The sequence below is a fragment of the Poecilia reticulata genome, chromosome 4 (genome assembly GCF_904066995.2).
Source record: "Poecilia reticulata chromosome 4, P_reticulata-male-v2, whole genome shotgun sequence".
NCBI lineage: Eukaryota > Metazoa > Chordata > Actinopteri > Cyprinodontiformes > Poeciliidae > Poecilia > Poecilia reticulata.
This window is the reverse complement of record NC_088833.1, coordinates 8,771,612-8,787,696: the sequence shown is the minus strand read 5'-3', so window position 1 is coordinate 8,787,696 and position 16,085 is coordinate 8,771,612. Positions and strand designations below refer to the sequence as shown.

General features: G+C 37.4%; 1 protein-coding gene across 3 annotated transcripts; it reads right to left on the bottom strand.

The window, feature by feature from the left end:
• Window positions 1-458: 458 nt before the first annotated feature.
• Window positions 459-15,876, bottom strand: tdrd5 (tudor domain containing 5). 3 transcript variants are annotated; one of them, XM_008406570.3, is made up of 19 exons: window positions 15,703-15,876; window positions 14,036-14,280; window positions 13,518-13,714; window positions 12,682-13,030; window positions 12,429-12,589; window positions 11,443-11,526; window positions 10,685-10,741; window positions 10,311-10,473; window positions 8,861-9,021; window positions 8,683-8,703; window positions 8,358-8,572; window positions 8,016-8,225; window positions 7,854-7,920; window positions 7,086-7,286; window positions 6,098-6,226; window positions 3,986-4,069; window positions 3,143-3,319; window positions 2,882-3,035; window positions 459-1,041 (listed from the first exon to the last, which is right to left on the bottom strand). In XM_008406570.3, the coding sequence occupies exons 1-19, from the start codon at window positions 15,714-15,716 to the stop codon at window positions 974-976; spliced, it is 2,757 nt and encodes a 918-aa protein (XP_008404792.1). In that variant the 5' UTR covers window positions 15,717-15,876; the 3' UTR covers window positions 459-973. The 3 variants fall into 3 exon arrangements, with proteins under 3 accessions (XP_008404792.1, XP_008404795.1, XP_008404794.1); XM_008406573.3 differs by lacking the exon at window positions 8,683-8,703 and having other exon boundaries at window positions 8,358-8,545; XM_008406572.3 differs by lacking the exon at window positions 8,683-8,703 and having other exon boundaries at window positions 15,703-15,874.
• Window positions 15,877-16,085: the final 209 nt, after the last annotated feature.

Sequence of the window (16,085 nt, the reverse complement as noted above, 5' to 3'; positions counted from 1 at the left end):
AGGTTTACAGAGTCTCCATCTTACCAAGCCTCAGCCTTCTGCAGCCACACCACACACCAATGGTGTATGATACAATGCTTGGTTAACAGTGCATATTTTTATTATACTGATGGCAAAAAAGTGATAAACTTTAGTACAAATGTTGAAGAACTTATTTTTTTTCTCTAAATTGAAATGTGTCTTAAAAGACTGTCCAGTTTTGACCTACAAAAAAAATACCTGGTCAAACTAAAATGTCTATGAATGACTTGATGCTGAGATGTAATTTATTAGAATCACACGACCACATTTCCTTACAACAGATTATGGATATATGAAATAAAATCACTTTAAATAATCGGGTGTGAGACTGAAAACAGAACTGCTCCCCCTGGTGGGCATGAGCTGATGGAGTTGATTGGAAACATCCAAAACTTACCACTGAACTTGAAATAAAATCAGGTGCTAAATTAACAGAATATGTTGTAAAAAGTTTTGTTTTAATGGAAAACATCACATTTATATCAACATGAGGTAAAACATTAGAAACATATCTGATTTAAACATCAAATAAAATAAGATGTTCTATCAATAACATTTATTTTCCAAAACAAATTCCATATTACATGACTTTCATTTTCAATAGAACTTTGAACTGTTATAACTTTACCCTAAACAGCAGTATTACTCTAGAAAATTAAAGTATCATCTTATGTAAAACAAGAAGCCTTTGTAAAGTTATCTGCACTCATAAAAAGATAAACAAATATGACGTACTGTTCAGCTCAACTGTTAGAAAACAGCAGCAAATACGACAATCAAACATAATTTAACAGTTTCACTAATCTACATTTAAACAAAAATCCACAAGTAAAAATGTTCAAATCTATTTGACAACTCAAGACTTCTGTGACGCAATAATTAGCTAACCATCATCTCGGTCGTGATTTTTATTCATCTGGTCTGAAAGTTGTTCAGATGTCGGAGTTGGAGCCTACCTGGCCCCGAAGACAGGAAACGGGATGCCAGAGTTTCGCACAAGGAGCGGAGACATTTGTGAGCCTAGAAAAACAATTAGTGACCAGTTGAGATCTGCAGTTTTATACATTTAATTTTTTACATCAGCTATAAATGCCTGCAAAATAACATAAATACCCCACTGTAAATTATAACCAGACTCTCAGAAAGTACTTATGTCTTCATATATTGAGGTGGTGTGTTGTTGTATATGAAGTATAGCTTCACCTTTCTCAAGATCTGGATCGAATAGCATTCGGTATCAACAAAGACCCGGGAACATAATGTTGAAAATGTGGGCCAAATCTCACAATTTCAATTTTGTAATTTGTGCATTTGATTTAATACATTTTCAAAGATCAAAGTGTCCTGCAGGTTTTGCCCGACACTAGCGTTGGGCAGCATGTTTTCGAACGGCATACCAACTTTGAAAGGTCACATGTTGAAGCAGAAAGAACAAAAACAAATTAAAAACCATAGGATCCTTCTTGGTGTGCAAATTACAACCCATTTGGAAAACTTGTGCTAAACTTAATCTTTGAAATTTACATCCATATGTGAAGATTTTTTATGCCTTCAGTGCCAGACTTGGACCAGAACTTGAAAATTTTTTGTGTGTTGACAAAATGTGAGCCGGAGCCATAAGTCTGGACAAAGTATGTAAAGCTGTCAAACTCAACACAAACAATAATCATTGATACTCATGTCAAAATAAAAATGTTAGGTCTGTTGTAGATAAAATAAAAAAATTAAAAATCACTACAGAGAAGAACATTTCCACCACAAAAACTCAGATATGTTAAAATAAATTTCACAGAAAGACAGATTTCTGAAGCCTAAAAGTCGTAAATTTGCAAGAAATAAAAAATTTCAGTGCTTAAGGACATAAATTAATGATATAAAAACAAAAATATTTACTGAAAATATAGTCAGACGTTTGTGACGACTGACAAGTAGTGATAAATACAGGAGATAAAACTGGATATTTTCAAAAGCATGTTGATTTCTTGTACAATTAATAATCCACAATTACAATTGTAGATTATTGTAATTTTTTTTCTTGCAGATGCACGACTTTTAGAATATTCAGCTTTATTCTGGTACATGAGTGTTAATCTGAAGATTTCTGAGTTTTTATGGCAGATATTTTCTCCTCCATGGGCATTTTTCCTCTTGTCTTCTAAAGCACAAACGCCTGAATGACATTTTTGCCCATAGATCTACCTTTTCAGAGTTGAATTCCTACAATATCAGGTCTTTCAGCTGTAAGTCTCTGGTATCCTGGGAAACATAAACCATGCAGAATCCAGTAATCTTTCATGTACTCCCTCACGTCACTATCAAATGTTTCTATCTTTATTTGATAGACAAACTGCATTGCTACAGTTTGTCTCCCCCACTTATCCTCCCATTAAAATGATGCAAGTAGAAGGCGTTGGGAGCAGCACTGTATCAATATCACAGCAAAAGCAATGAAAGCAGCTTGTTGGGTCAAATAGCTCTGGTAACAGGTCTAATTGGATCTGTGTCAGGTTCTCACTGCAGGTACATCCACCACTGGGAGCAGCAGGACAGAAATCAATACGCCCTTTCTGCATCCATGGACACGCTCTAATTTCATTAAAGGCCTTTCTCTAGAGTAAAAGAGGAGAAGTGAATGAATATGCATGGGCAGGTTAATGAAGGTCACTGCACTGATGTTGGAAAATTAGTTTGGCGAAGAAAAAGGACAGCAAAAACACCGAGATGTGTATATGAGTCATCATTAGAGGCTTCACGTTTATTAAAGCAAAACCTCTGCTGTCAGAAAGGCTTTTAGCTCTAAGTAGGCTTCCTAGCGTTATTTTATGGTGATTATCAAAAATCACCAAAGTGTGTGTTGTACCTATAGTGCAGCCCTGGTTCAGTCTCTTCAAAATCGAAGACGGTTCAGTAAACGAGCTGGTCAAGACCTTCGCTGGTTGATTCAGCTCCTCTTGAGCAGAGGAGGAGCTGGAGTCAGAGCTGGGCGTAGTGGGTGGAGAAGTGATGGCCACTTCCTAAAGAGCCAAGAAAAAAACAATAAATATAACCCGAAGGTATTTGTATTTCTTGAATTTAAGCTGTTCCTTTTTGGTAAAGTGAATAAAAATCATGTTTTTGTCACATTAGTTTCAGTTTGGCAGAGAGCGACGGCGGTGGTATTCCTGGTCTGGATCAGGTCTGGAGGCGCCAGAGGAGCAGACGTCTGTAACGTCGATTCATCAGTAAAGGCCGCGCCTTGATCACTGCTGGGCGGCGTTTGGTCCATTAGGAGGCCGCTGCATGGGTTCAGCTCTGTAACCTTTCAAAATACACAACAAGCAGTCGGCTATAACAGATTAATTCATCTCAGTAATTGATATAACTTCCCTAAAGGGCAAAATACATAAATAAAAATCTAATTAAAGGTGTTTTAATTTATAATAATATGAAATAAACCCATTTCACACTGAAACTTAGAGAAAAACAGAAAAGAGTTCAGTTTCTATCCTGTGGTTAAATCCAGCTAAAGGTGATATTTTCAACAAAGTACTTATTTACAGAATATTCTGACAATAACTAGAAGTACAACATAAAGTCACATTCCATGGGGCAAGGCAGAAACTACAGCCGTCCGTTCAGATCATTAGTTTTACAATGACACACGTCATTCTCAACATGCAGCACAGCTGCTTTTCTTTCACTCTACATGGCCTGAACTCCTGCGCTCTCAGTTCAGACACAGACATCATTTTTTCTGCTCATCCATCAGCATAAAAAACATAAGAAATATGCAGCTGAATTTTCTTTACCCATAAACAAACACTGGAGAAGAAATTATACTCTCCTCTATTGTCTTACCATGAAACTCCCAAGCTACAGATTTTAAATTATTTAAGGTTTCTCATTTTCTGACTTTTATTAGTGCAGAAACAAACAGTTAAATCAAACCAAACACACTTTACAATTAAATTAGTGGTTATCATACCTGAATATGAGGGATGAATTCACTCTCCTCAATCAGCTCCAGAGGCGGCATCTCATCATCATCATCATCAACAATATCATCAACCTAAGCAGCAAAAATTAATCACATTTAAATTAGTTTAAATTATAATTCTTAATACACAGAACTAGGATCAGGATTTTAGTTCAACTGACTTTTGTTGCTTGTGAAACGTCATCACTGTGAACCAGTGGGATTACAGCCAATTAACCATTTGGTTGAGAATATTTTAGTAAAAAAAAAACACCTTTGTTTATTTGCATTTAGACAATCAGTAAGTGCTTCAAGACTAAATGTCCACCAGGACATTTAGTCAGATGATGCGTCTAAAGCTCAGGCTCTAATATTAGTTCTGCAGAAAAATAGTTTTCACAAAAATACATTCTGAGAGGCAGCCAATGTAAGGATGTATGTGGGTTATTTGAGAAGAATATGTATCTATTTTTATTATCTACATGAACAACTTATGCAGAATTGATGCATTTAAATCTGTTGCTTTGCAACAAGAAGATTTTGTGTTTAACTTCCAGCCTGGAGACTTTCTGCATGGAGTTTGCATGTGAAGATTAGAAGCATCATTATAGTGATCAACTCTAAAAAGAAAAAGATGGCTTTTATTTTTCTCCTTATCGTCTCAGATTTTCTGAAACTAGTTGTCTAAAAGTCTTTACATAAATCTAAGCTAAAACATTTCACATGAAAACAAGCAAACATAAGGAAACTTCAATGATTTTTGCTTGTAACCATCTTTTGTTAAACCGTTTCATTGTGTAGTCGCGCCTAAGTTTATTATAGCATAGTTTTATTGCCAACATTTAATCAACTATAACAAATCAAACAATAAGAAGAAATATGGCTTAATGTCAGAGTAACAATGTAAAGAGTCCTTCCTTGCATGTTTAGTTTAACAACACACCCACATTAACAGATGGGGAAACGGTCTTACAATCCAATATCCATTAAACAGCTCACTGATTGGCTGCCATCTTATTTACAGTCCAGCACCCAGCTGTGACCTTCCGACAGTGTGACTGTACATTAAGCAGTATTGGGCAGCAGCTCCTCCTTCAGTCAGATGATGTGTGTGTTTCGTCCAACAGCACACACTGGCTGTGTGCACTTGTGGTGCTCTGGGCCAGCAGCCCTGACTGTATGGCTGGCAAGATAAGAGCGACGGACAGCGGGGAACAAAAGCTGCACAGCCACACTCAGAGACTGTGTGAAAACCCAAGTAAAAGGAGAAATGAGAAAAGAGTCGAGGACATGTCAGCCAAAAAGAAGGATTATTGAGTGTTTTCTGATTGTGCAGAAACATTACTCCCATTTCTTTGAGAGACAATCACAGCTACACATGTGGAAAGCTAAATTATATTCTTCTTCATTAAAATAAAAACCCCTCTATCTCAAAGCAATCAATACGCAACAATAGTTATGAGCTGCATTTCAGATATTTATTTCTCCCAGGAACTGAACACATGCTGGCCTATTCCGAACATAACAGGATATCTGGGAAAAAGAATACTTCTTGTATTTTAGCCTTTCAGCCACACAAAAATTGAATAATATCACTAAAAATTATTAATAAAAACTCAAATCAAGAAGTCTGCAACAAATAATGCACTAATCTATCCCCATACTTGCTTTGACATGGTTCCCAATCAACATCGTCTTGTGTTTTAATTCATAAATTAATACACTACTTAAAAGTGGCTCGACTTATACATCAGGCCACATAAGAGAGCTTTCTGCACCATGTTTAAACAGGAAGTAGTGGTTGTTTTGAAGCAATCTGATTGGCTTCAAAACCAATCAGATGGCTTCTGGGTTTGGCATGTTTAAAACAATGGTCTGGTCCATCTGGTCATGGAGGAATGCAACATTTTCTCTTAATTACTTACAATTTGTTGTTCTTTCACAAAACTAAAAAATGTGTTTTTGGAGAAGATAAAAACATGAACTCATATTTATCTTCTCAAAAGGCAATGACAGTACAATTTGTATTTAAAATTAAGACTATCCTTAAGGTTAGGATCAAGACTTTGCCCAGCTCCAATTGATGGGGTTTTGAATAATATATTAATGTGTTTGGACTACCTTGGACTCCTTGGACTGTCCAGAACTGTCTCCTGATTTAAGAGACAAAATCAGCTCCTCGCCAATCTCTGACAGCTCAACCATTCCTTCTCCCATGTATAGACTCACTGGTGTGACTTTGGGACACAGCTGAGGAGAGAAAACATGGCAAAAACTCACAACGTGGACTCAAACACCGCATATAATTTATATTGACTCATAGCGACACATCATACTGCAGTGTGAGATGTTCCAGAGTACTGGACAAACCTAGATATGCTTCAACAAGTTGATTTAAAATGTTTACCGTTTTCCATTTAATCTCAAATAATACATTTTCCTGTCTATTCCAGAGTTATTTTACCATATTTTTCCAAACTCTAAACTCCAGAATTCTGTCTTTTAACCATTTCAAAGTTTAAGCACAGAAGTTCACAGCAACATTATGGGAGATCTTTCTGTAGAGGTCAGGCTTTAAATACGCCACCTGCAAAAAGCACCAAGAAGCAGGAATAAAGGACAGGATGGAAGGAAGGAGATGAGCAACAAAAGACAAAAAACAAAAAGAAGCCAACAAGACACGAGCAACAACGCTGTAAAATAACACAATCTATGCAAGTATTTTCAATCTAGTTGAAATACAAAAACTAATTTACAAGTAACACTTCATCAAGATATAGGAGGTTGTTTTAAGTCAATAATTCCTTAATATTTATGAAAAAGTACCAATTCCACTGACACATTGATTCTCTTATAACATGGGGAACATTTCTTGTCATAAGTGAAATAAGACATTTGGTTAATGTTGATTGTAAATATTCCCAATTTACTTCTTACAAGATGTTGTTAAATCTTATTAAAAAGTTACTTGCAAATTAGTATTGTATAATTTGAAGGAAAAAAGGAAATGAAGGGGGTAAAAAATTTAATTAAAATGGAGGGAAGGAAAGAAGAGCACAAGGGAGGAACAAATGATACGAGAAAGGAAGGATTATTCAGTGAGACTTACAGCTGCAGCAGTTGCAGGATCGCAGGTGATGCCATGGCCTTGGTTAATGAGGGCTGTGTGTATGTAGATGTCCTGATCGGTGTGTGTATCACACAGGAATAACTGCAGCACTGCTCCAGTGTAGCAGTCCAACGCCCCCACGAGGGTCTGATCAGAGCACAGCCTCCGAAAGGAAGCTGTGGCTTCTGCAGTCCAGGTATCCTGCAGTGAACCAGAAACAGCCAAGGGAGGTCAGAAAACATCAAAGTTTCTTCCTAAAAAAGTCTTAAATTTAAACATCCTTTTATGCTGTCAGTAAATATACATTTTAATGTAACTTTTCCCTTTTTTGTGGAACCTGAAAAGTGTTCATTCAGGGTGAGAAGCGACTAAGGGGGTGAATACTTCTTTACAGTCACAGTCAAACTTATCTGTGACCTGTCTGCCGTCATGATGTTGTTTGTTCTCTACAAACAGCATCATGTTTGTCTGTAAAGGACAAAGTTGCATTTAAACCGAGGTCCAATAACCTACATGTGACCTTTATTTACTAAGCAAGTGGCTGCACTGGATTTTGTTTAGCAGTATCTGAGTGAAGGAAGCTGAAAATAAATTTATCCCACAGGTTAGAAAACATTTATTTTTCCATCCATCTTTGCTATAATCCACCTTTTTTATGTATTTTATCATTGAAATAGAGAAAACATGTAAACACAGGAAAAGTCTTTGCCACTTTTGCATCTTGTTTTTGTAAAACAAAACATACCATCCCGTTTCACTTAAACTTACTGAAGCTGGCTGGATTCCAGCGAGTATTGAAGGAACTGCTTGTGCTGGAAGAACAGAAAAACTGGACCTGCAAAAGAGAGAAACGACAGAGAGCAAAAGAAAACTGAAAACACAATAAATAACAAACAACATTTGTGCAGCAGAGCCTGATGGTTTACGTACTTGAGGAACTTTAGGCTGGCGATCGGGACCAACGTTACATCACCGAAGTCGACGTAAAACACCTCAACATGAGTGGAGTTTAGAACTTTGTGGATCACGACTCGGTAGAACCATATTGCATTGGGCGACACACAGCAGACCTGACCCTGCCTAACAAATGGCTCCAGAAGCTGGTATCGCTCCGACACTTCAGGACAGGTGTAACAACGTCTAAGAGACGGGAGAACGATGTCATGTATTAAACTTTATAACCTTACACACCACTAATGGGGGAGGGAAAAAACAGAATAGCCGAAATAACTCTCTGTGAATCTTCTTCACCAGAGTTTAAGTTGCCACCACCTCATGTCAAACATTAAACTCTCCAAAGCGCGCGCCTCCTCCGTCTCACTGAACCGGATGTAGAAAGATCCTGGCGACTCCACCTGCTCCACCAGAACTTCCACCAACTCTCGAGCCCGGTGGCGGGTCGGCGGGTTGAGACGCTCATTCTGCATGGCGTCCAGCGGCAGGGGCGACCTGCTGTGCAACTGCATGGCCGGGTATATCTCAGGCGTCTGCATGATGACAGACTTAGGTGAGCAGAATCAGAAGAATGTAGCAGTGGAGCTCTAAATATTAAACGATTTACATGCAAGTGTAAATTGCTTATACTTAAGTCATTTACCTTAGAAGAAAAGTGTTGGATCTGTATTGCAAATAGTTGCATTGGTTATAAGAAACCAATGCAATGCATGAGGAAACGTAGGTTTACTGTCACTTTTACTGACAACGTGTAACAAGTGATACAGTGGTGCAGCACTCCATATAGCTGCTCCTTATTGTTTTTCTTCTTGTCGTCTTACCATTTCTTGAATGTTGGATTGACTACAAAACTCCAACTCGTTATTCTCGTCATCAGATGCGACGTTCTCGCTTCTGTTTTCCCACAGAGATTCTTCTAAGGTGAAGTAGTAGCTCTTCCCTGGTATGTTGACATCAATACTTCCATCAATTTCCTCTGAACCTGGAAAAATAAAGACAACTCCCATTTTCTCTTGAATCAAAGACACTGTTCAATATTATGGTTATTTCTAATCCTAAGCAATGTGGAACTATAACGCACTGAATGACTGAGGAAGTTTGCGTGTTGCAGTGGAAAATAGAAGCACGTGGGGTGAAGCAGGTCAAAATGCATCAACACGACGAATCTAATATGGCATAAAAACAATGCCATACTTGACGGAGTTTGGCTACATCGAGGCTCACTGCACTAAAAAAAAAGACATATGGAGGATCAGATAGCAGGTAAAGCAGCGCACAGCTACAAACACTCACCCGGATTAGCATGACGGTCAGAAAGCTAAACAAATAACCCGCAAAATTATTTAAGTCTTCGAGCTGCGGTGTAAGACGCTGGTTCTGTTCTCGCTGTTGAACCGCTGCTACGCTCTACAGGTAGTAATATTTGACAGACGGAGCGCCGCTTCTGCTCCACCTGGTAGTGACTCTCACACCAAACCTCTGCTTAAAGCTGCAGCGTCTAACCTAAAAAAATACATTTTACATACGTATTAAAACTTTCGCTGTCCTAACATGAGAGATAATCTCTGAAAAAATAATCGATCTCCTCCCTGCTCTGCATAATTACTCCACTCAGTCAGAAACAGCCAATCAGAACTAGCAGTAACCAGCTAGCCGCCATGCTATCAGGAAGTTTTCATTCAGTAACTCTGGATTGTTTATTGTAATGGATCCTGTATTTGCCTTTGAATGCTAAGTTTCGTACTTGAATTTCTTTGGCAATGTTGAGAAGTTTTATTTTAACTTTTTGCATTATTTAGCCTCTTAAGAGCCTTCATATGTTTTTAGTCTGTTAAAGATAGTATTACCGATAGCAGTACAATCACAATGCCTGTTTTGCTTTTTTCTTGGGAAAAGTTATTAAAAAACAGTCTTTGTCTAAATTAAGGTGAATTCATGGTTTTTTTTCCACATAATATAATATAACCGGTAGTGCTTATTATTAAAAAAAGAATAATTATGTGATTGGAATCAGCAGGAAAAAACCTGATGGGCACATCTCTAGTATTTAGGTAGATAATCTGATAATCTCTTGAATTAATGTTGGATTTTCTGCATCACATTTCTTATTTAATTGTTAAAGTCTAGTACAATGTAAGCACATTGAACTGTTTATATAGTCGCATAAAAAAAGCAGGGCAGACCTAAAATTAAAAAAAAACCTGAAATCTCCACGTTTACTATGTGATTTGTTTGTTAAATAATTCAGGAGTCAAAAGTGAACATACGCACCTGGTTCCATGTTGTCACGATCCCTTAAATCCACCACAATCCAGCTGTTTCCATTGTTGTCCTCTGCTGATCTCAGGTGAAAAATGTCACTCAGGGCACCAACAAGTTCAGTTACACTGAGGAAGCCCCACTGTAAATATGGCAATTCTTCTCCAAAAAGCCTCTGATGGAGGAAAAAATGTCTCAAAATATGCGTTTATATTCATAAATATAAACATAACATGAACAAGAGAACGTCAAATTTACATGTTTCTTATAATCTTAGCAGGCATAGAACATGAGAACTTTAGCCTAATTCAATATGAGTGTGTATTTTATACAATGCATACAAATTTCTAATAATATTAGAAAAAATAATATTCCATTTAATTTACCTTGTACTCTGCAGGAAGATCATGAACTGATATTCCGGCACTCGACTCACCAACAACCTGTAGATTGTTATGAATTTGTTAGTCTTGTCACCATAAAATAGTATTTTATTTCAAATATGAAGAGCATTAGGAATTAATTCCCCACTAGATATCAACAAAACACTGTAACACAAAAACAAAACTATAAAGAAAATAAAAAATTATAATTTACATATTTGAAAAGGAGTTTGAAGTACAAACATTTGATCCCACAACATAACTTGTTCCTTTGTTTCTTAATTTTAAATTATACCATAATGGCTATAATGAATTCAATGAGACATAAACAATCTTTTTAAATACTTGCTTCTTAATAATTAGTAATGTAATTTCTCTATATGATCAATAAAGATTGTTTTAATTTCTCTATGTAAATAAACACAAACATTTCAATTGATTGTAATTTTTTTTTATTCAAAAATTCAAAAAGTTTTCTGGTTGAAATCCAAATTTATTTAAGGTGATTAACTTTGTGGGAAAATGTTGGTGCTTTTATTTTGTTGGCTTTGTGAACGTCAGTGAGGCAGACGGATGTGACGGCTTGAGGGAAACGGTTTTAAGTTACAGCTCCTGATTTATGCTCCATGTCATCCCGCTCTGTTATTTGTGCTGCTGTAAACAATCGAACCATGATGGCAGGTGGGAGACATCCACAGTGTCTCTTTGCCAAAGCATGTCAGCTTCCAGGAAAGTGTGTATAAACTGGTGTGAAGTCTGACCTTTCGTAGCTTGTCCTTCAGCTCTTGACTAACGGTGCCAGCAACACTGTTCTCCAAGAGCTGATGTTGGAGCTCGTCCTCAAGCTAATAAAGATATGAAAAAAATAAAATAAAATTACATCAGGAAACAAAACAACTCAGATATGAACACTGAAACTTTCCTTTATGCAGTGTAGCTCCTAAACAAATATGTTAATCATAACCATTCTTGCATTTCTGCCACAATATGTAAAAATGACAACTTGACTAATTTCAACCTCAATGCTTAACATGCATCTAAAATATACATGCGGTTCTTACACTTTTTACAAAATTTGTTTTTGAATACATTCACATTAGCCACAAAATTTCAAGACTTAAATAATTAAGCTTCCTTAAAGTTTACCTACTATGCTGGATGAACAGGTTAGGATGGCTTTATGGGCTATACAAAACATGTTCATAAATTTTTTTACAAAAAGATTCTTGGATAATCAGATTTTAGTCTGTTTTGAGTTCCATTCAGAATGAGCCACTTTAGGGCCTCTTGTCACTTTAAGTCCAAATAAACTTGAATTGATGTGAAAATGCCTGCAAATAGATGTGCATGACTATAAAAACACCTGTAGATATTTGAAAAGCCTTAGTAGAGCCTCCTGCACATCAAACAAGAAGGCAGCAAGTGGTTCCTGAATGGTAAATCAGCAACAAAACATTTGTCTTTTCCAGCAGCCATTGTACAGCAAATATCTATAAAACCAGCTGATCAAATGTGCTGGAGCTCCATTTGGGTTGCTAGGCAATGACTGGTAGCAAATGGTATATATTCTGTTGGGATTATTAAGTTGTTTTTTTTTAAAACGCATGGGACATTTTAGTAGCAGTAGAGACCCAAATGGAAGAACAAAAACATGCAACATATGAATTTTGCGTAATAGGTGAACGTTGAGATTGATCAGTAAGGTGTTATATGTCAGGTGCAACAATAAAACCTCTTGAGAACAAACCTTTAGTACATTTTGATGAAACAGTGCACCATCTTCACAGGGTGCTTGTTCAGAGTCAGGGTTGTTCTCCGGCAGCTCCGGAGAGTGACTTCCAGGCGACATGTCATGGTCAGGCTCCAAAGTCGTTGCAGGTGGTGTCAAAGGACTCTGATTCACTAAGACTTCACCAGACAAAGTGTTTTATGAACGGAAAAGTTAAAAATTCAACAAACAGTTTCCGGGAGCTACCAATACCTAACTTTCCAAAACAAACCTGGAGAGTTTGTCGTCGTAGGAACATTGATGTCAGAGTTATTGCAAATTGGCCTGTGAGAGGAAACCGATGGTGGCTTTATCGGTCCGGTTCTAACTGGTGTGCTGAATGGTTTCATGGGTTGCCTGGGAATCATCAACGGTCTCATGACATTTTGAGACCGTTCATATTTCTCGGCCTCCGTTTTCAGACAGAGAACTGAGCCCAGCCTCCCTTGCTGGATTCCAATCAGGTCTCTTGCTGCCTCCAGCATCTCTCTGGTGGAGTAGAAACCGTAGTTATGGATGCGGAGCGGGAAGCCATAGCAGCGCAGAAAGCGGGCCTCTAGCTCGGACAGTCTAAGTGGACCCTGAGAGAGATGAATTACACACATACCTCTCATGTGGTTTGGTTCACAGCCACAGACATGTAAACAGATGACACTACACCTTAAATGTACATGCACCACAATGAAAAAAATCATGCAAAGATGTGAAGATTCCAGTAGTAAGCAACACCATTAAATCTATGAAATTACATTTTCTGTTAAATTGTTTAAAACTGTTAAGATCAAAATGTATTGTTCCTCAGGCCAGACAGTAACATTTTAAATTATAATCTTATAAATGAGGACTGAAGTCTCTCCTACTTATTAATTTTGACAATATGTTGTAAGCAACTTTTTTTTTTGCCTACAAGTAAAGAAAATTATCTACAAAAATCCTGCCACTGAATTAAATTGAGTCTTTTCCTCAGTATCAGCATCGAGTATAACATTTTAGTATGGTGACCCATCACTTTTATTCTAAATAAAAGTCAAAGATTGATGTGAATGTTATGTTACCTTAGAGTCATACCTGGGAGAGCAGGATGCGGAGCTGTGCCCTAAGGTTGGCAGGGAGGGCTGGAGGAGGACGACCTCTTCTTGGGAGCGGTGAAAATGGAGGCCGAGGACAGTAACGAGGAGAAGAAAACTTCTTGATCTTCTCAGACTTTGATATCCGCTGCTTGGCCACTAGCTCCTGGATGTTTTGGGTGTTCTCGTCACTCACAGCTGGAGTCACACAAATGCAACAATGTGTTAGTGAGAAAGAACTAAAAACCTCAAACTTTACATTCAGACGCAGGAATTCAAAACCATTTAGAAAACCTTATAAAAAAATGAAAGAAGTCCTAGTTGATAAATCAATGCATAAACTTCAATAAAGAATTAAAATGAAACAGCTTTACAACTACAACATAAAAATATTAAAATGACAAAGTGTCATGGAAACCAAACAGTACATCAGAGAAGATACAGATAACACTTCACCTCTGCCTAAATGCACATTCACCACAATAAAAGATGGTGGTAACACCATCAAGCAGTACCTACCCTTTAAATATAAACTTCCATCTTCCCTGAAGTTCACAGAAACGACCTCTGGCATCTCCTGAACCATATCCATAACATTCCTGAAACCCAGGACTTTCAGGGGCATCGGATGTCCCAACATGGCGACATAGTCTCGTCTGAGCTGGTCAGGGTCCAAACCCAGTTTAGTTGAAGTGAGAAGGGATCGAACATCCTTCTTCAGTTTTGCTAAAACTTCCTCTTGGCTCATGTTGTCTGCTTTGAGTCTGGATTAGACCAAAGAAAAGTTGAGAATTACAATGCAGCTTGTGCTACCGTCCACATAGTTTCATGTGAAAACCACATTAAATATTAAGTTATTCGAAAACATATGTTCACATATTGTGTTTTTCTTGCTATTTATCCGATTTTGCTTCAAGTAAACATAAAATAACACTTCCACCTCCAAGCTTTACAGTTTGTAGGGATTTGTCCTCCATTTTGGTATCTAAATGAATACATGTCGTTTTTGTTGGAGAATAAAATCCCATTAACTTGTGCAGTCTATTGCTGATTGTAAAAGCCTCTACTTTAATATCAGTAATAGTAAAAGGCCTGTAGTAACAGACAATATGGCGTACCAAAGGTAGCCTGACTACATAGCAGTTCAACATATCGTTGATCCTCAGAACATTCGGCTGTGAAAGAAATGATGCATTTAATTTAAAATGAAAATCGTGACTTTAATTTCAGAAGTATGACTTTAATTTTGCATGTACTTGAAAACTTTGACGCAGTGGCATATATCGAGTTCAACGTGACTTGCAACATTCCCAGGTATTTCAATTGAGAAATCTCAATGAAATAGATGTGACCACACGATCTCCTACGTACACACACACATATATATATATATTACATAAAAATAAAGTAGAAAGTAAATCTACACTTAGTTTCAATGCCAAATTGTTAAATGACGAGTTTTCGGCTCGCCTTGGCTAAGAAAATCACTGCAATCCAACGAGGCGTCCGCCATCTTTCTTTAGCATATTAGCAATAATAATATTCTGTCAACATCGTGGCGGTAAATTAAATGGGAGTTTTTCCACAATGTACTCAATTGCGAATTAATGCATTGTCTCTGCAAAATGTTGTAATTTCGAAAAAAGTACCCTGGAGCTTCCCGTGGTCAGAAAATGTAAAGGCTGTAGCCTAACTTGTTCGCTAGGTTTAGCCTCAAAATTCACAAGAATGGTTACACATTCCAATAATTCGTTTCTCCTCTTTCTAATGCTTAAATTAATTTATAATCTCCCCAGGCGTATTAAAAACAAACAGTTAAAATTACGTAAAGTCCAAACTATAATGGCAACATTTCTAACCACGTATGTCTAGGGCTATAGCTAATTCATCTCTCAACACCTGTTGTTGATTTCAACCAGACTACTATGACGAAAAATCAACGAAAAACCAAAAGAGGGGAAAAAAGTTAGACAGTTAGACAACCACATTTGAATTTTAAAGAAAACCTAATGTAAACTCCCTCTTGTTCCTCTTTAACGCTTTCCCTCCAAGCTTAAATACATAAAACATAACCTGGTGGTACAGCACTAACACGCAGAAATAATGTTGGCTATTGAAACAACTCAAATAAGAAATTAATAATAATAAAAATTCTGATTTATAACTCCACGGGAAATTTGACCTACCTACTCGGATTCATAAAATGATTGGGAGTAAGAAGGGATCAATAAACCAGGTGTCTAGCCTGACATTGGCTCCGCACCATTGGGAAGCCGGTGCGGCAAGAGGCGTGCTGAGTGGGCGGAGTTTCTACTTCAATCAGGGATGGTAAGAATCCATTCAAGCTCTAGCGTCGAAGTCTGACAAGACTCTACCTTTGACTGGAGCAGCTGCAATATATTACTTAGGTGGGAGAGCCTTGTGACAGGACTAACAGTTGTGCGATCTACAAATCTGCCTTTTAGGGCGAATTTTTCAAAGAAAAAATAAAGTCCCATTTGAAGTGTGAAAAACTAACACTTTGTATAACGAGGAAACAATATCCCCACTGTGAAACATGGTGGTGGCT